The sequence below is a fragment of the Carettochelys insculpta genome, chromosome 6 (genome assembly GCF_033958435.1).
Source record: "Carettochelys insculpta isolate YL-2023 chromosome 6, ASM3395843v1, whole genome shotgun sequence".
In the NCBI taxonomy this organism is placed as follows: Eukaryota; Metazoa; Chordata; order Testudines; family Carettochelyidae; genus Carettochelys; species Carettochelys insculpta.
In genome coordinates this window covers 14,363,841-14,384,607 of record NC_134142.1, presented here as the reverse complement: position 1 = coordinate 14,384,607, position 20,767 = coordinate 14,363,841, and the positions used below count along the sequence as shown (strand labels likewise).

The window sequence follows — 20,767 nt, the reverse complement described above, 5'->3', positions numbered from 1 at the left end:
TGAACATACGCCAAAGAATGAACATTTGAAATACAGTAGGGTCTCAATAGTCAAGAGCCTAAGGTTCGCGAATTCAATTATTTGCAAGTGGCCAAAGAGGCTGCTTCCTGGTGCTCCAGGGTGGCGTGCGCCAGTGGCTGTCACTTCCCAGGGCTCTGGGTAGCTGTCACTTCCCCTGGGGCCTCAGGCAGGGAGCTCCCTGTATTTAAGAAATTCAACTTCCACGAGGGTTCTCAATATGGAACCCTTGTGAATGTTGAGACCCTACTGTAGTGTGTCTCCATATCGATGGTTGAACCAAGTTCCATAGAATTTAAATGGATCTCAGTAAGGTGTGTTGCTGATATGGTCTAGTGTGGGTTTTGAAAAGGTTGGGGGCAGGGGGAGTAATTTTTATTTAAAAATTTAATAGCAACAATTATAAAAAGTTTCAAACCAACAAGCAAAGAGCAATGATCAGGAACCTTAAAATACTTCTACCTACAAATCAGTAAAAATATGAATATGACTAACAAAGCAGATGGCTATTCTGTAAAGATTTCAATCTTATTACTTGCTATTATGAAGCATGACATAAGATCATATAATAGGCCTGAAATTGTAAAGAAAAAAAAAAAAAAGACTCAGAAGCCAACTTATGTATGAGAATTATTTACTTCCTTATTCATCTTGCAGTGGTTGGTTTAGAAGTTGACCTGCTGAAGACAGCTGTTGAAAAACAACAAGAAGCCTATTGTATTTTCTGAAATGTTTAATTCTACCCAGGCAAAAAACTCACAGATTTCCTGAAATCCATCCTTGACAGAGAGATTAACATCTTTTTTAAAATAGTGAGAATTAATCTCATAACAAAAGGGGAAACAACCTGCTAGTGTTATGGAATTTAGAATTAAACTTTGAAACAAGCCTTAAAGCCACATGGAACAATCATTTGTCTGGGAAAGTACAACTGTTTATAGTGAACAAATCCATCACTGGTGTTTAAATCAGCAACATCAACATCTTTCACGCCTTCTCTTTAAGAGATTACCCATCTTTGAGCTGTCTTTTCCTAATTATAGTTTCTTTTGACACAGAGGTCTCTAGAAAAATTCTTGCCATTGAGTGTTTAAAGCAAGATTCTTCAAGAAAGAAGAATGACCTACTCAGCCACGATTCGCCAGTTCTGATTCATCCTCTCCAGAGCCTGAGAGCCAAATCACTATTCTCAGTAGGCATTTTTTGTGAGGCAAGCCACAGGCAGCAAAGAAAATCACTTCCTTGCCTCATCACATCACAATCACCCCTCCTCCCCACCCCCAGCACCTATCCCTGAATTCCCATAAAATATCTAGACATCAAGGTCTAAAACACGAAACCCTTCCATTCCAGAGAGTAAATTGTTCTTGCTGAAACAGACAAAGAAACTAAAACCTAGGTATAGCACAGAGCAGGCAGTCAATGTGCTTTATAAAGAAGCTGATGTCAAAAATTCCCTTTCCTGCTTCCTAGTAAGGTAAAAATTGATTTACTGTGCTGCCTTAGCAACAAAATAAAAAGACCACTGAATATTTCTTCTACGTGTATCACATCCCTAACTCTCAGGTCCATTGATTAACCAGTAGATATTTAAAATCAAAACTGTGAATTGTTACTCTGCAGCATACTATGCACATTGATTTAGTGATTAATTTAGGTGTGACTGAAATAAGGAAGCTACAACTAAGTTTCATACCAGTAAGGATTTTTATTTGTGTAGCACAAACGCCACTTTTCCTACACCGTCATACCTAGCCCCTGCTTCTGGGAAGTCATCATCATTATACTCAATGTCACTTAGAGACTGGGAATGGCACACAGACGACTGCTGATGGCACAGAGCTTCAGAACAGAGCTAATTGCTAAGGCTGCAACACTGCCCCCAAAATAGTGCTTTCACTATCAACCAAAAATGGCAAGACATCCCAATCTCTCTCTTTAAGGGGAAGAAATAAGGAGAGAAATAGGGGGGTGGGTTGGAATCAATCAGCTAGCTGGAAAAACCTAAGTCACGCTACACCTACACTAGGACACAACGTCGAAGTAGCCTATTTCAAAGTAAGAACATCGAAATAGGCTACTTCAACGGTTATCATCTACATGTCCTCCAGGGCTGGCAACGTCGACGTTCAACGTCAAAGTAGCACCAGGAAACATCAAAAAGAGCCACCCCGGAAGGAAACGCAGAGCGTCTACAAACACAAGCCCCCTCTTTCGAAATAAGGGGCCAGGAAAGCCCACGGACCGGGTCACAGAGCACACTAGCCCTTCCGGGGCAGCTGGAAGCCGCTCCCTTATGGGGCCCCCTCCCAGACACACTCGGCCTGCACTGCACGAGCAGCCCTGCGTTGGTGATACAAGCCTTGCAGACCTCGAGCCCGCAGACATGGACATCCAGCAGCAGCTGGAAGCCCTACAAGCTGCCTCCCGTGGAGAAGTCGCCCTTCTAGATGCTGCCTGGGCAGCCGCCCAGCAGATTCTGGAATGGGAGCCCTCCCCAGGAGCACCAGGAGACGCCCCCGACCATTGGGCCCTCCTCACCCTTCCCCACCGGGGGCCCCGCTGACTCTGGACCTACCTCTCCAGCACCGAGTGGTGGAAGCACCTGGTTATGGGGGAATGGAATGATGACCAGTGGCTGTGGAACTTCCGCATGAGCCGGCAGACCTTCCTGGAGCTCTGCCAGTGGCTCACCCCCGCACTCAGGCACCACAACACGCAGATGTGGCACGCCCTCCCCGTCAAGAAGAGGGTCGCAATAGCTGTCTGGAGGCTGACCACTCCAGACAGCTACCGCTCCATGGGATAGCAGTTTGGAGTGGGAAAGGCCACAGTCGGGGCTGTCCTCATGGAGGTAAGGAGGCCTGGGGCTGAACCCCCTGCTGGGGAGGGGGGCCTGGGGGGGGGGGTCATACTCTGCAAACCCTCACAGGTGGTGCGTGCACTCAATGCCCTACTCCTGAAGAGGGTGGTCCGAGTTGGGGACCTGGACGCGGCCGTCGAGGGATTTGCCACCATGGGATTCCCCAACTGCTTTGGAGCCCTTGATGGGACCGACATCCCCATCCATGCCTCAGACCACAGTGGTGGCCGCTACGTCAACAGGAAGGGCTACTACTCTGTGGTCCTGCAGTCCATGGTCGACAGCCATGGCCGCTTCCAAGACATCTACATGGGCTGGCCCAGCTCTACCCACGACTCCTGTGTTTTCCGGAATTCGGGACTATGCCGCCAACTGCAGCCGGGGACCTACATCCCCCAGAGGGATCTCCCTCTGGGAGATACCACCACCATACCTCTCTGCCTTGTGGGGGATGCGGCATACCCCCTCCAGCCCTGGCTTATGTGGCCCTATAAAGGCCACCTCTCTGATAGCCAGGAGCGCTACAACACCCAACTCAACCATGCCAGACAAGTGGTCAAGCGAGCCTTCGGGCACTTGAAAGACCGCTGGCGTTGCCTCCTGGCACGCCTAGACCTGGGCCTCCCAAACATCCCCCAGGTTGTGGGGGCCTGCTGCACACTCCACAACCTGGTGGAAAGCAAGGGGGAGGCCTTCGTGCAGGGCTGGGCACAGGAGGCCGCAACAGCCTACCCCCAGCCAGCTATCGCCCTGAGCCGCCAGGCCCACCAGGACGGGGTCTGGGTCCGGGAGGCCCTAAGGGGGTACTTTGACCAGGGGGCCCAGTGAGCAACCCGCTGGCCATCCCTGCACCCTGCCCCAGCACCCACACCTCACCCTCAGCAAAAGCACACGGGACACAGGTTTTTGGAAAAATAAAACTATCATTATTTACAAGAACAAAAATGTCGCCTCTTTTCGACAAATAATATTAGCAAATAAAATAGATTCAATGAAAAGAACTATATACAAGTGGGGACATCTCTAATAAACTATTAAGGGGGGGTCAACTATAAATAACTATACACAGGGTGGGGACAACTATGTACGGGGGGGAGACGTGGGCAGGCCACACATCGACCCATCATTCTGGGGCAGGGGTGGAAGGGCACGAGCCCCGCTGCGTTCGGCTGGCTGGTCCCCCTCTCAGCCAGGGTCCCTGGCGAGGCTGGCTGGGGGCCGGGAGCACGGGGAGGTATGGCCGAGGCAGGTCCTCGGCCCCGGGTGGCTCCTGCTCTGAGGAGCTGGTAGGTGGGGCAGCAGGCAGCACAGCAGGCGGGGCATCGGGGGGGAGAAAGACGGGCCACCAGCTCCTCAAAAGGTGTTGGCCACGAATTCCCGCCAGGCCTCTCAGCGCCAGGCGGCCTCCCGCTCCTCGAATTGGAGCCTCCACTGCATGAGGTCTGCCTGGTGCCAGAGGGCCGCAGCCACCTCGGGGTCACTTATGGTGTGGCAGTGTCCTCGGTGGGGGTGGGCCCGTCCTGGGGCAGGCGGTGACCCCGGGAGTTGGTGCTCCAGTGGTCTTGGAGGGCTGTCTGGGACCACGGATGGTGCGGCTGCAGAAATAGGGGGAAAGGGGGAAGGGAGGCCGTGAGTACCCAGCCTTGACCCGTGGACCACCCCCCAATCCCCCCCAAGGACCTGTGTCCCCCGCATCCATCCCCCGTTGGTGTGTGCAGTGATCCTGTGGGTGGCCCCCTCCAGTTGTCGGCCCCTCTCCCCTCCCCGGGGGTGGGGCACGGCACTGTCCAGGGGTGGAGGTGCTGCTGGGCACTGGTGGCTGTGGCAAAGTCCCTGTGCTGTGGATTGCCCAGGCCATGTCAGGCTGGGGTGTTGTGGGGGGCCCCCAGTCAAGTGGTGCCCCCCCCATGCTCAGGGGGTCTGTGCCCTGTGGGGTATGTACCTGACGATGCACTGCCAGGCTCAGGAGATGCCCGTGCAGCAGACACCCGGCGGGAGCTGTGGGATGGGATGTCCAGCAAGAGCTCCCCCTCCTTGCTGGACCACTCGGTGGCTGGGGTGGAGGGTCCCGGCTCTAGCCGTGGGGGGCAGGGCTGGCCTCTGGACCCGACCCTGTCTCCAAGGCCGGCTGGGGCTCATCGGCCGTGGTGTCAAGGGTGGCTGGGGGGAGGAGGTGCCCCGGGGGCCCAGGATAGCCCTGAGCTCCCCGTAATAGGGGCAAGCAGCGGGGGCACCCCCAGACCGGCTGGCCGAGTCCTGGGCCCAGGCGTAACCCTGCCGCAACTCCTTGACTTTACTCCTAACATGGTCAGGAGTGCGGGCAGGGTGACCCCGGGCAGCCAGGCCCTCGGCCAGCCAGGTGAATGCCTCCGTGTTCTACCGCTTGCTCCCCATGACGTGCAGCACCTCCTCCTCCCCTCAAAGCCCCAGCAGGTTTCGGAGTTCAGGGTCAGTCCAGGAGGGTTCCCGCTTCCTACCCTGCTGGCTGGAGGCCTGGGAGCCCTGGGATGGCCCAGAGGGGGAGCTCTGGGGGCGCTCGTCAGGCTGGCTGGCTGCCATGGTGTCCCTCTGGCTGTGCAGGGACACCTCGTGGCAGGGCTGCTGTGCGCACGCTGCCAGCTTCCTGCTACGGGGTTTCCAGGTCCCTGCAGCTTTAAGAACCGCTGGGTGCAGAGATCATAGAGCCCCGCAGGGGCTGGACAGAGTGTCTCAACCCCTCAGCTGATTGCCGCCATGGAGGACCCCGCTATTTCGAAGTAGTGGGACGCGGATCATCTACACACATCCTACTTCGACGTTCAACGTCGAAGTAGGGCGCTATTCCCATCAGAATTTCGATGTCTCGCCGCTTAACATCGATTTGAACATCGAAATAGCACACGGTGCGTGTAGACACAACGCGTGCTATTTTGACGTTGCGCCGGCTACTTCAAAGGAGCTGGCTAGTGTAGACGTAGCCTTAGAGATTATGAATTATGGATATTCTATCTCAGTTCTCTTTTTAGTGTTAAGAGAATGTATGTTTGCTTAAATTGCTAGCACAGTTAGAATTATTTCCAATTACTCATCCCCATAGGTCAAATAAGGGACATTTTGGCAGCTGCAGGTCCAAAAATTGTCACTGTATCTTTGTTTTCTTTTATATTTTGATAGAGCTATCTGCCTTTGCATTTTGTTGTTTCCTTTGTTAATCAAATTTGTAAGACACCACAAGAAAAACAGGTAAAAATTCACAGGTATTAGTTATTTACATCCATTAAATGTTCACTAAATAGTTATTTTGCCATGAACACAAGTTACTACACAATGGATTACTATAAAAATAGGCTTTGAAGAGTAGAAAGATAAAAGTTCTTATGCACAGGGTACACAACTGGCAGTCAACTTTTTCCTACTTGACTACTCTGCATGCCTTAAAAAACGGAAGTTATTATTAGACATGTGCATGGTAATAATGCCTAGGAGGCCCTACTGAAGGATCGGGACCATTCTGCACATCCTAAAAATACAGTCCCTACGTAAAAGAATTCAGAACTAAAGTTTTTTTGTTTTGTTTTGTTTTGTTTTTAATAGTTTAAGGAGTGAGGTGGGAAAAAAAAAAAAGAATACTGAGAAGATACATTGTACTTGCAGCAATGTTCTCTCTAAGGCTTTTCCCAGCTCTCTGTGTGGCACATGTATGTCCCACTGATTTCAATGGGTGACATTTACCGCTAACTTAAAGGCAGAATTTGCGCCATTTTAATTTTTCCTGGTCTAAATGACAGGTAAGTGTTTACAATGGTGTAAAACTTCATCATCATCATCATCATCATCAATAACCGTGGACTCAGTGACCGTTGGTATCCAATGCCTCTCTCACTATTTCCTTTCATCTTTCCCTATCCAGTGCAGAGTGGCTTAGCTTCTGTAGACTAGATCCACACCAATCTACCCATTCTCTGTGGGGTCTGCCTCTCCTATTTGAGCTGTCCATTATGCCAAATACCAGGGTCTTGATTTTTCATTTGACGTTCATTCTGAAAATATGTCCAAATATTTGTAGCTTCCGTTTTATAACCGTCTGCAGCAGGTTCTTTTTCAGCTGTATCTTCCTATACAATTCCTCATTGGTGACCTTCTGCATCCATCCTATTCTCAGAATCTTTCCATAACAACTCCTTTCAAACGTCAATATTCTTCTTTTCAAATCTTTCGTTATCACCCGTCTCACATCCATACATGCTGCTCAATACACACGTTTTCAAGACGTCCAGCTTCGTTCTTAAGCTAATTGCTTTGTTTTTCCAGATCTTATCCATCGCCTTCAAACTCACTCTTGCTTTCACTATTCTAGTCTCTATTTCCTTCTTACAGGCTAGATCATACGTTATGGTGCTCCAAAGATACGTGAGCTTCTCTACATTTTCTAGTTCAATACCATCCATGCTGATCTTCCTTCCTATTTCCTTATCTCCAAGTACCATTGTTTTTGTTTTATTGATGTTCATAATCAGTCTGTACCGCTTCCCTTCTTCGTTTAACACCCGCACCGTTTTTGCTAGCTTTTCCTCATCTTCCTCAATGATAATTATATCATCCGCGATCCTCAAGTTAATTCTTTTCCCGTGCACAGATATCCCTTCTAACTCTTCCTTGATCTTGTCCATTGCTCTATCCAGATGTGCGATGAAGATACGTGGCGATATTGGATCTCCTTGTCTTGTACCTCTACTTCTTTTAAACCAACTTCCCAACTCCCCGCATGTTCTCACCACTGCCTCCGCATTATCATGGATATCTTTCAACAACTGTATCAGTCTGCTATGCATTCTGTATGACTCCAACACCGCCCAAGTCACTTTCTGATCTATACTGTCAAATGCCTTTTGAAAATTGACAAAGCAAGTGTATATGTTTTTGTTCTTTCATTGAGCTTTCTCTGCTATCAGTCTTAGTGCCAATATCTGCTGTATGGTAATTCTATCTTTTCTGAACCCTGCTTGCTCATCTGCTATATGTTCTGCTGTCAGTATCATCATCAGCACCTTACCTAGATGACTCGTTAGGGCAATCATTCTGTAGTTCTTGCACTCCAATGTACTTCCTTTTTGGGTATTGTCACTAGCACAGATCTTGTCCATTACGTAGGTGTCTTCCCTTTTTTCTACGCTATATTACATAGTTGGTGTATTTCCTGAATCATGCTTTCTCTGCCGTATTTGTTCATCTCACCCATGACCTTATCATTTCCAGGGCTCTTGTTCTTTAGTCGTTTTACTGGTTTTTCTACTTCCTCCTGCCAAACTGATTTTTCCAAGGGAATTTTTTTTAAATGTGCTTCCCAGTCAAGAACTTGTGTCCAACATTTTAGCCCAAAGCATTTTTAAATGGCCAAATTCTAAATCACTCCAAAAGGTGGGCAGGGAAGAGAAATCCAAGGAAACAATAACTGGAGAAACAATTCCCCACGTTCCAGCGATGTCACCATCATCATCATCAGCCATGGACTCAGCGCCCGTTGGTGTCCGATGACTCTCTCACTATTTCCTTCCATCTGTCCCTGTCCAGTGGGGAGTGGATTAGTTTCTGTAGACTAGCTCTGCACCAAATCTGCTACATCCAGGGATGTGCCACATGCTTTAGATATTTGGTTCTAAAAACACATTTTTATTTTAGGCCTTCTGGGTTTTATTCATTTATTTATTTTTAGTTTACCAGGAATCTAGAGCAAAGTGAAGCTGAACTTCAGCCCATTTTTGAGCTCTACTACATAAAACCTACGCAAACCTCGATGAAAGATCAATGTCTGCTCCCACCTACACCAGCTTCCTAATCTGCATGCTGTATCAGTGGTCAACAGCAACTGTCACATGTTACACTGGAGCAATGGCCGCCATGCCGAGCCTGTAGCATGGTAGTGGTTTATACTTTGCTCACGTTTGCCAATTTAACATCAACCATAGAATTACAGAATCATAGAACACTAGAACATGAAGGGACCTCAAGAAGTCAACAAATCCAGTCCCCTGCTGCCACGGAAGGACCAAGCACTGTCTATATCATCCATGTTAAAAATATTTATCTAACCTGTTCTTAAATATTTTCAACGATGGAGATTCTACAACCACCTGAGGCAATTTATTCCTGTATTTAACTACCCTGACAGTTATGAAATTTTTCCTAATGTCCAGTCTAAATCTTATCCTGCTGCAATTTCAGCCCATTGCTTCTTGGGCTATTTTCAGAGGCCAAGGAAAATAATTTTTCTCCCTCCTCCTTGTAACACACTTGCAGGTGTTGGAGGTACCATGAGAACTAGAAACAAATAAGATCTTCAACTCTGTAGAAAACGTAATGGTGCGTACTCCCACCCACTCAGCCAAGCATTCCAGTTACCTGAGGCAAACGGATATTTCAAGCCATAGTAATAGCAATGAAATGGAAGCCTGTGGCAGATGCTGCAAAATATCCTTTTCTTCATTTCATGAGCCCAAAATAGATTCTCCCAGCATCATTTCAACAACTGGCCCAGGTTGCTAGATCCTCCCCACCAGTCAGACACATCCACACCCCTGCCGCTCTCTCCCAAATACTTTGACCTGCATGATTATATCTGATGTTTCCCAGCCAAATACATTAGCTCTCCACCTTAAACCTTCTGATGCCAACACTAACAGAACATGTCACTTACAGCTGCAAGGGTGGTGGATGCAGCTGTCTGAAGCTAACAGCAACAGAGCTCAGAGAAATCCTTACTCCTCTTTGCTGAAAGGAGCAACATTCACTTCACTGTGTTTCCTTTTAAACCCCCAGCCCTTTCAGTCCTCCTCCAAAAACAAAAACTTAAGAACGGACTCCTTTGAACACTTCTGCTTTGGCTATGCAGACTCCATTACCCTTCCATAAATCCTGAGTAACTCTAAAAACAGCAGAGGATGAATTCCAATGCAAACAAATTCTGCTCTCATAGGGTAAATCCCTGCTTCAACAAACCCAAGGAGAAACAGCTCCGCATCTGCTCCTAAACCTTCCTTTTTGGCGTAGCAACTTAAAATGCTGCCACAGTGGTATGCAAGGTCATCTGCTTCAAAACAGCTTCCAACTACTGTACTCACAGAAACAAAATGATGAAAGACACCATATGGCTGCTGTCATGGTAAATAAAGCTTACAGAGGCATATAATAAGAATTAGACGTTTTCTTCTTGGTTCATTCTTTTCTATTGCAGCCCCAACAATATCCTGTGTGCCTTTCCTTCCAGCAACAGAAAACTACTTCCTCTATGCATCATAGTCTTTCTCTTGCAGATAAAATGTTTATTACTTAAATATGTCCCCCAATTGGACAAATATGATTAAAAATGTAAGGAGAAAGTAATTAGATAAACATCAGGTACCATGGTAAATCCTATTAAAGAACTGCAGCTTTGATATTCTCCAAGGCAGTCAGAAGATAAAAGCCTATGGTCTCATGAGCACAGTACATCAAAAATGCAAGCATTCAGACTTACCAATTTCTTCTACTTCTTCCAGGAAATCATTATATTCCGTTAGACTGGGAAAGTCATCTTCTCTTTTATTGTATCTGAGAGAGAGAGAGAGCGCAAGCATGAGAGGAGAAACTAATGTTTGCATAATGTACCAAGACGGCAGCTTAAATTCGGCATTGTGCTCATCTCATGGTTAGTGCACTTGGCCAAAGATTACAGCCAGTGGCAGGTAAGAGCCCAACCCCAAAGTGATGAGGCCACTACTGTTAGAACCAGTCCTACACCTAGATGTTTACCACGCTTCTGGGGCCTGTGACGTGACTGGAAATTTATACTGTAGAGTCTCAATATTCACAAATTCAATTATTCACGAACGGACGGAGTGGCCACTTCCTCCGGGGCCCCCAGCAGGAAGCACCGGTGGCCGCAGCTGCCTCCGGGTCCTCGGGCAGAGAGCGCTGGCAGCTGGGGACTGTCATATTCGCAAAATTCAACATTTTTGAGAGTTGCCAGCACAGAACCCTCGCAAATGTTGAGACCCTAGTGTATTGATGTGGATGCCATTTTGTGTGTCCATTGTATCTACTGGCACCAAATATTGTACCAGGTAGCTGTGTGAGGTGTCTAATGAAAGCTGAGGCTGCCCTGAATCTATGCATGCTACTTATGTCTGTACCATGCTTGTAGGTGGAGTTACAGATTTTAGCTCTGTAGCTGTACTAGAAATGTTTTAGTGCTAAGAGTCACAATAGGAGGAGCGATCTCCACCCCAGCCAGGATGATGGACTGAACAAAGGCTCAATAGCCAATACACATCTCAGGAATCTCCCCCCAGGGACCCATTCAATGTCAAATGGGCCACAATAGCCCACCTGAGTCAGGTGACTTTGGGCTAAGCAATAGGATGGAAATCAGATGCCCAGACATCCATTCCACATATTGTGTATATGGACTGGGGGGTGCTGGCAAGCTCAACAACCAACGGCAGAGTGCCAGAGCAAACTACCCAAGTCAAGTGATCCTGACTCTCCTTCCCATCAGGCACTGGAGATCGGCCTTTTTTCCCTCCACAGGAGAAAACTATGAAATAGACCTAGCAGCATCCATTTTGGTTCCTGTTCTGGTTCCAAGTTCTAGCCTGCTGGCTCCAGCTCGACAGAGCTGCAATTCTCCAGTACCTAGGACTACGTAAGTTGGAATCATACCCCTTACAGGGTGGACTTTCAGAAACTTTTTGACAAAATGATTACTTACCAGCACATTTATACAGCTCCATGGAGCAGACAGTAAGACTAATATTCAATGTATATCAAGAACAGAAGACTTTAAAGGACATCTACACAGCAAAGAAAAACCCGTGGCAGGCTAATGTTGAATCAAGCTTGCCGGGCTTTGGCCGTGGGGCTGTTTCACTGCGATGCAGATTTCTGGGCTCAGACAACTGCCAGAACTTTAGGATCCTCCTACCTCACAGGTATGACAGTTGCATACCTTAAGTTGACTTTTCAGCCATCAGCTTCCGTGCCTGTCTTCATGGCAGAAGGTCAACAGAAGTGCTCCTCCCATCAACCTTCCTTAATCCTTGCAGCTCGTGAGGAGTTCCAGGGTTGACATTGACCCTGGAACACGCCATTTCACACAGGCACAAAACAGCACCCCGGAAGATCAAACAGGAGCAGTTGATCTCCTGTAGCTAGTGTAGATGCAGCCTCAGAAAGACAAATCAACTAAACTCTCCTTACAATCTGGAGTCAATTCAGTTTGAAAAGTAGACCCTTTTCAAAGAGACCAGCACTATACCTTCACACTGCACGTTGTAAACCTGTTAGGAAATCAAGGACAGCTAAATAGCCACACTTGGCTTGCATAACAAATCAATTCCATTCTTAAACAAAAATCAGACACTTAAAACCTTCAAACTGAAACAAAACTAAGACAGCTGAATCTTTCAATACATCCACCCATTCCCACTGGCAAAAATAAATCCTTTCCTGAAGATGGAAATAAGTTAAGGCCATTTGAATTTGGCTCTCTCACATTTTCAATACTTTCTTCCGAATTTCCACCTCCTTGTCAATGGTGGGATCTTCAAAGAGCTGTACTCTGAAGTTGCTCTTCCGCAGAGGAGTATTACACTCCTGACAGTTTCCTGCCCCCCTCACGAACAGCAGCTCCACGCAGCTCTCACATCTGAAGGACAAAAGAAAAAGTAAAATGAAAGAATGATGCTTAACAGCAACTAAAATAAGTCTTTCCCATTTTTTAAGGAGAAGTTATTTACTTTCTCCCATAACAAAAAATACTAGGGGTCACCAAATGAAATTCATGGGCAGCAGGATTAAAATTAACAAAAGTTCTTCTTCACACAGTGCACAGTAGACCTATGGAACTCCTTGCTACAGGAGGTTGTGACGGCCAAGATTTTAACAGGGTTCAAAAAAACAACTAGATAAATTCAAGGAGGTTAGGTCCATCATTTGCCATTAGCCAGCATGAGTCAGAATTGGTGTCCCTGGCCTCTGTTTGCCAGAGGCTGGAAATGGACAACAGGAAAGGAGTCACTTTGAAGATTACCTGTTCTGTTCACTCCCTCGGGGACATCTGGCATTAGCCTCTGTTGGAAGACAGGATACTGGCAAGATGGACCTTTGGACTGATCCAGTGTGGCCATTCTTATGTTCTTATTATTTGCAAATTATTTTTAATCTAATTTAAATTGTGAAAGGAGCCAGGTTAACATCACTGAACGTAAATGTCCTCTCGTCAAAAGCACTCAAGAGCACCAGTAATGGTGGTGCAGGTTGCCCTACACTAGCTTTGTCCAAAGAAGCCTCCTTCAGCAGGTGGAACATTTGTCTTCCCCACTTCAACTGCTCAATTACTTTGCTGAAAACACCAGGCAGCATTCACCTTCTCTTCAAAATGGGTGAGTGGGTGACCTAGATGGAAGCCCCTCCCACTGGCTAATAGTGGGAATGAACACAGGGTTACCTGTCCTACATCCTTTTAATCTACTAGGTAGTCCCAGACATCTAATAATAATGTTGTGCCCTGATTAAACCAATACGAAATACCTTCTGTCCTCTTTTTGGTAGAGCCACCAAATAAAAGGTATCTCACACTGTCCCATAGCCCTCCCAGAGTTGTATAGTTCTATTGCTCTAAACTGGAGCTTGATTCAAACCAGCCTAACATTCAAGAGATTCCATGTTCCACTAGTACCAAAACCCAGCATTAGAGTTCCCTTATTTTTTCTGCTAATAAACTCAGATTGCTGCATGTAACTTCTGTGTACAATATAGTTCCATAAACTATTACTACCACCAACACTCCTAAAAATGCTGATTTTATTTCTAACATATTAACAAGCATCTCATAACTTATGAACGTCACTTGCTAAACATCATCAACAGGTATTTAACAAAGGAAGAGCAAATACACCACATGGAAATCAACACACAACTCAAGATGTATTTGGGTACTAATGTCATCCAAAATTATTAAATACAAGCACAGCACAGCACCTGTTGCAGTCACATCCTATTGTTGAGAGAGACACCTATTTATATCTTTGGTAAAGCCATGAAACAGTTGTACACTGATGACGGAGCTTCACTGTCTCTTCCTAATCTCAGTCAGCCAGGCAAATGATTACGCAGTTAAAAGAATACTGAGAAGGTGCTGAAACTATCTTTTACTTCTAACTACCGTCCCATTGAGCAGGCTGGTTCCATTATTTCCTGATGCAGAGCAGGCAAGAGTTAATCAATTTTACTCTGCCTTCATTTAAGACTGAAAATTGCAGGAAGTTGTACTTGTGATTAGTTGCTCTGGTGTTACTTAGAACACAAGCAGAATGAATCTCACAGCATCCTCAGCATTGGCCAACTCCATTCAACAGAACTTCCTCTTACTTATATTTCTCTCCCACACACAGAAGCACAAACACATTGAAATACAATTTATCGAGGAGGAAGGAAAAATAAAAAAATCTTTTTAGCATATTAGGCCAGAAGATTTTGAGGACATCAGAACAAAAAACAAAAAAAATTTTTTCAAAATGTTTTGCCTCCTATTATTTACAAGCAACACGCATAACTGAACTGTAATAGAAAGACAGGGGGAAAGGAAATGTCCTTTTTACCATTACATTTACTTTGTGCATGTGACAACTCTATGTTCTGTTTCATTGTTTCATTGGTTTAAGCAATTGATTTTATTTGTGTGGGTCTCACTACATCACTTGGTGTGGAAGGAGGGAGGGATGGAGGGACAGATTTTATTTTTAAATTAGAAAAACAAAAACTGTAAAACTTCAACAAGTTGCAGTTTGACCTGAGTGCCACTATTTCTATTATACTATTGCCTAGGGACCAAGAACGAGATCTTATTGTGCCAGGCACCATACAAAAACAATAGTACCTGAAGATTCTTACATTCCCTTCCACCCCTCTCTGTCCCCATCCCTAAATTGACTAGATTTCAAATTCACACTGAAACTAACTCCGGAAAGCAGCCCTATCAACCAACCCACCCATCTAGGACTTTCCCAAATTGGGGCCAATATCTTTTGAAGGGTATAAAATATCTGTCCATACCAGTGTTCCTTAAACTTTTTAAGACAATGGAACACCATAACAAGAATATTTTAATGTACAAACACCTATGAACATTTTCTTAAAAAAAAAAGAAAAAAAAGGTTGTCAGACCGAAAAAACCCCAAAGAACAATCTACACAGCAAAAACAAAATGAAGTAATTTAATCTGGTATTACAGCAATCAAGTAGTAACACCGAATCTGGTTTTAACAACATAAAAAAGATAGTCTTATTGTAAAACTCTGAATTATTTTTCCAAATGCTCGTGGCGCATGGAACCCCAGTGTTGCACGGAACATACCTTAAGAAACACTGGTCTATACCAAAAGTGTGACAGGACACCTTTTGTAGGTAATTCTAGGTCATGTGGTCAAGTTCCCATTCTCCCCCCACACCAAATCCTTCCCTCTATTACTTATTGCATCCCCTTTTGATGTAAGCAGGGGTTGATGGGACTTCTTGGTGCCAAATTGTGCCCTTAGAGGCCAAAAGAACTTTCTTTCCCAACAGCAGTATTCTCACCATCCCAGAGAACAATCACAGAATTGAAACTGCACTTCCTTGTTGATCAGCCATACATGCCCCCAAGCAAAGAGAGGTCTGGCCACCTTCTCAACGATTCATCGCAGGCCCATTTGATCTCAAGAATATTCTTGTTTTATTAAAAGAAAAGAAATAATCTCCCGAGAGCCCGTCTGACTGGTTTTCTTTGATCTCTTTGTGTACCGCTAAATCCAAAGAACACCACTTTAACATGAGGGCAGGCTGCAGGAAAAAGAGATTAATTATATTTTGAATTTATATGCAGTCCCTGCTCCCCATCAGGGCCCTGCTGTGCTCGGTGTTGTACAAACAGGAAAAGAAAATATGGTTCATGCCCCAGAAAGCGTACAGGCTCAGGCCTCAGCCTTTCTACATGCAGAAGAATTGCTGCACTCACACTGAGGCACAGGGGGGTTCTCTACTGGCACAGCAGACAGACCAAATGTTTCACATACGGTGACCCGCCTTTTCAAAAGTGGGACATGTGCAGTAGCCACACCCCTGAGGCCTCCACCCCCTGCTCTTCCTCTTCTCTCAAGGCCTCAGCCCTTGGCCAGGTTGGAAGCTGAAGCATAAGGGACCCCCTCTCCACCTCCTGGCTGGCCAAGGGCCTGGGGGACGTCAGACAGGGTGCTGCTCTATGTCCCCAAGCCCAGCCAGAGGCACACTGTCCAGGGCAGGTGGAGGAAACAGGGTTCTCCACAGCAGCCTGGAGTCCCTGGGCAGCTCTTACCATAGCCTGGGCTCTGTGGAGAGGAATGCCAGCAAAGGTCAACTTCAGCCCCCAGTGGGAAGAGGCTGATACAACCCTTAATCTTCAGGGAGGCATGGACCAGCTCCACAAGAACTCCATGATAAATGCTGTCACAGGTATTGACCTCAGGACTGGGAGTTGGGCTCTCATTTTGGGACTGCCCTGCCCAATTCGGGATGGATAGTCACTTTAGCTGCACATTGCAGGACCTGGAGGAGACAGTATGTAGATTCAGACAGACAATGTACATGCACTTATTTTAGCAGCAGTAGTAATACCAGTGACAATAGCATTTCCTCATGTGCCCAATTTTGACAATTCTACTTAGCAACTGGCAAACCACTTAGGCCTTTGTGTATCAGTTACTCTACAGAACCAGGAGAGGCATTTTTGGCCTCAATTCAACAAAGCCCTGAAGCATGTGCTTAATTCCCATTGAAGTTAGTGCTTACTGGCTTTGTCAGGACTTTGGGGAACCAATATAGACTAATGATAACAAAGGTTATGGACTGCTGCTTGAATTAGGACTGTCCAAGGCATATTTCCTACAATATGGGAACTGGATCCTGACTAATGATGCATTTGAAAGAGATATACTTAAATCAAAACAAAAGCAGTCATGTAGCACTTTAAAGACTAACAAAATAAATTTATCAGGCGATGAGGTTTCGTGGGACAGACCCACTTCTTCTGATCTGAAGAAGTGGGTCTGTCCCACGAAAGCTCATCGCCTAATAAATTATTTTGTTAGTCTTTAAAGCACTATTTGACTGCTTTTTTGTTTTGATAGAATACAGACTAACACAGCTAGCTCTTGGTTCTTAAATCAAGTGGAAAATAGAGGTGACATTGTAAACACCGGTCTTAATACAGAAGATGTCAAAGAAAACTCTAAATTACAGGGAAACAGTTGTGTTCACTATGGAATTATTTTTTTAATTTAATTTTAAATTTGCAGGAGCCCTGAAAAGCATTTTATTAATCAGGGAGAGTCATCCAACAGAGTATCTGAGCGGACAGGCTATGGGTAAAAGGAGGCTACCAATTTCACCTAAAATAGCCAAACTTCAGATAGAAGACAACTCTCGGACACTTTATAGTACATCATCAGAAAAACTCAATCCTCATTAGAAAGGTCAAGCAACAGCTCTATAAAACTGGCAAGATATACCAACAATTTTTTTTTATCTCCCCTCTGAAATATCAAATGGTAAATGAACAGCTCATGCTTATGAAAGGTCCTGCTGTACAAGTGTGCTGAGAACCACGAAAGACTCAAGTCTGCAATATCATGAATAAAACTTTGAAAAGAAAATAAACTTTATGACATTAGGGTTAATACTGTTAGGGTAAGTAACATGCATTACAATGGAGCTATGAGTTATTGGGACACTGCATGCATCTTCCTGAATAAGAAGGGATGTTAATGTACTTCCTCACTTATCGACCCTTTGAAGCCACACTCCTGAAGACATATAGCTCAAACTGGGTTCTCCAGGGATCAGCGGACAAAGGAGCTTTGAATAAACAGCTTGTTTTTTAAATGGTTCAGGATCAACAGGACAGGATCCCTAGTCCCTGAAGGTCCCCAATCCTCCATAGTCCCAGTCCTTTCAACCTACCCAAAGGCCTTATTTTGAGCTGCACTTAGAGTCACAGAGAAACCCCCACTCACAGGGAGTCTGAAGGATGGTTCCTATCAAAATCCATGTTAGGACCGGGATGAGCATGGGTCAGCAGGACCAACAGCCACCACAGGCCAGGAGGCAAGGTGGGAGGTGGGCCTGGCTCCATGTCCCCCAGAAGAGGAGGGGCCAAGGGTGGAAGAGGCAGGGCCTCAGGCAGTTAGTGCTTCGTGCCACTCAGATCACAGTGCTGCCTCCCCCCACCAGCGGGCCTGACCCTGATCAGCTTTCTAACATGCACAGAGATTCTTTTATCGTTTTAATGTGCTCCTTCTGTAATGCTTTTTACCTTCAGACTAAAGCAATCTTCATTGGAGAGCCCTGTGTGATAAATGGAGTAAATACATGTATTATCAGTTTTGGAAGAGAAAGCACATAGATTTCCTGGATGTATTTTCAGGCTGCACAGTTCCCCACCCAGAATGGAAAGAGACAAGAATCTCCACCCAGAAAAGCACAGGCTTGGGAGTGCCCTTGCTAGACTACTGACAGGAGATACAAGTGAGGTTACCTGGAACTGCATCAGCAAGGTGGCATATTTATGAGAAATGCAAACAACAAGACAGCTAAATGTATTTGGAATTGTGAATGCATTCACAACACTAAATTACTTTCTATCCTAAACTAAAACCTTACTTGGTAATGTATGTACCGTGTAAAGATGGGTCTCTCCAATGTGCTTCAGAAACACTTTTTGGAACTTTATGTTCTTCTTTGGGGAGAATATTTATAAAATAACTAAATAAGCTCCACTTACTGGAGCTGAGGACTTATTTTGAGGCTTTCTCCCAACCACCCTAAAAAAAAAAGAAATCAGTAAAAGCTTAGGTGTGAACCAGCGTTCTCTGCATCACAGGATCAGGCCCCGCTGATGCTATTGCTTTAAGACAAATGGAAGTAGTTCACATTTTGATGGTGCTGCATATTGTTTTAGTCTGGTTGGCTGCAGAGCAAACAAAACAGCAGCATAAAAAGAAAGGGCTCTCTCGGCAAACAAGTGCTAGAAATGCTCTCTTTTTAACGAAATCTCAGATTTTGCTGAGTACAGCTAAAGTCTGCCTTAAGAAGTCTAGATCCATGGTCATTAGTCATTCCTAAGAACATTTTTATGGTTTTTCTTTTGTTTATGAAGCAGAGCAGTAGAGTTGTTTTATTCTCCTTTGCAAAGTTTTTGTTTGTTTTTTTTTAAATATAGTAGATAGGTACTTATTTAAAAAAAAAAAAAAAAATCAAATATTTAACTACTTCTATCCCGCTTTCTCTGGCATTTTAACTAACATTCTTCTATAATTTAAAGGGACATATTTCATCTATGAACTATTATGGCTAGGTACAGTTCAGATAAAACGAGAAATGATCTGAACATTTATCCCAAAATGATGCAAGCCAGGGCCGGAGGAGAAGAGGGTAATTATTTTCAATCTTTTTTATTTGCACGTGTCTCTGCCTTTCCAGTTTTCAAAAGAGGAGGAGTTAAGATACCATCAGAAGATGGGTTCTGTTGTATATGTGAATAGGAAACACAAGAAATCCCAAAGAAAAGCTTGATCTAGTAAGATTTCAACCCTGAGTTCCAGGATAGAGATGCTATAAAGAAAGACAACCATCCTTTTAACGCAGATAAAAAGATTTCTGATTTCTTGACAGTAAAGTTATGTTCATTTCACCACATTCATATATGGCTAATAGCCACCCATGCTCCCACAGCACATACTGGGTAAAGGTGTAACTGACTAGTTATTACAGATTTGGGTTTGGAGATTTTGCCTGGTAGAAGGCATGGACTAGACTGCTGGGCTATCAGCTACCGCCCAGCATGTTAGTTCATTTTATGGACTGCAGGAGCACTCTGCTCCAGGTCTCAAATATTGTGGAATTTGGGCCATTGCATGAACATTGTGCAAGTCACAAACCAAAGATGGTGGCGGCAAGGGGAGAGGTAGGTGAGTCAAAGGGGCTGGTGCTCCTACTTGAGAGGAGCTTATGGGGGCAGCTGTTGGGACAGAGTGAAGGTAAATCTGCTACTAGGTGAAATGGGGCAACTTCTCCCTCCTTCCATTCCTCTCACCCCACAGCGTTCTCTCTGTTGAGCTAAGAAACCAGTCCAAGGAGCTGCAGCCCAGATTGGATAAAAAACAGTAAAATAAAAATGAGGGCGTTTAAGTTTTTCTTTTTAAAAATAACTTCCCATTAAAATTAAATCAGAAGTAATACAAACATGTTAAGGCCTAACCTTAGTATAGTATCTTAAGCCATTAAACAAACATAAATGAGCTGAGTCCAGGAGGCACTATCAAAAACCTGAGTTAAAAGGCAGCTTTTCTATATAGAAAAAAGACCCAGGGTTGAGGGGGGAAAACCATCTAACTTCTGAGGTAAAGTTTTCTAAATATGTCACAACAGGTTGTGCACTGGGTTAAAGGTCTCAATCCTGCAGGCAAGCCAGGTGCAAGAGACAGGCCAATGCACCAGCAATACTCCACCAGACGCCATCATCTCTGTCATCAGGATCATGCACCGAGTCCATCGGGCTGGCCTCATTCTTATTTTACAGCTTCTCCCTATCTGATCTCTGATTTGCTCAGTTATCAGAATTATGAATATAACTCCATCTATCATGGAGACTTACTCTTTAGCTTATGGGGGAGGGGAAAAAACATACTCCATACTTCGTTAGTTATGAGTCGTTGCTTCTGGATAGTTCTGGGCTCTTCAAATAAATAGCCTTGGTCGGGGGCAGACAGACAGACAGACAAAAAAACTGCCTCCCTCTCAAGGTAGACCCACACTAGACCTTAAAGTCAATCATAGATATGCAATTCCAGCCACAGAAGT

General features: G+C 45.1%; 1 protein-coding gene across 3 annotated transcripts in view; it reads right to left on the bottom strand.

Annotated features, from left to right (window-relative positions):
* The window catches only part of MNAT1 (MNAT1 component of CDK activating kinase), a 213,620-nt gene that overhangs the window by 135,015 nt on the left and 57,838 nt on the right, over positions 1-20,767 (bottom strand). For all 3 annotated transcript variants that reach the window (XM_074996316.1, XM_074996317.1, XM_074996315.1), the window contains exons 2-3: positions 12,390-12,542; positions 10,374-10,447 (exon numbers count right to left, since the gene is read on the bottom strand). In XM_074996316.1, coding sequence (XP_074852417.1) covers positions 10,374-10,447; positions 12,390-12,542 — 227 coding nt within the window. The remainder of the gene's footprint in view (positions 1-10,373; positions 10,448-12,389; positions 12,543-20,767) is intronic.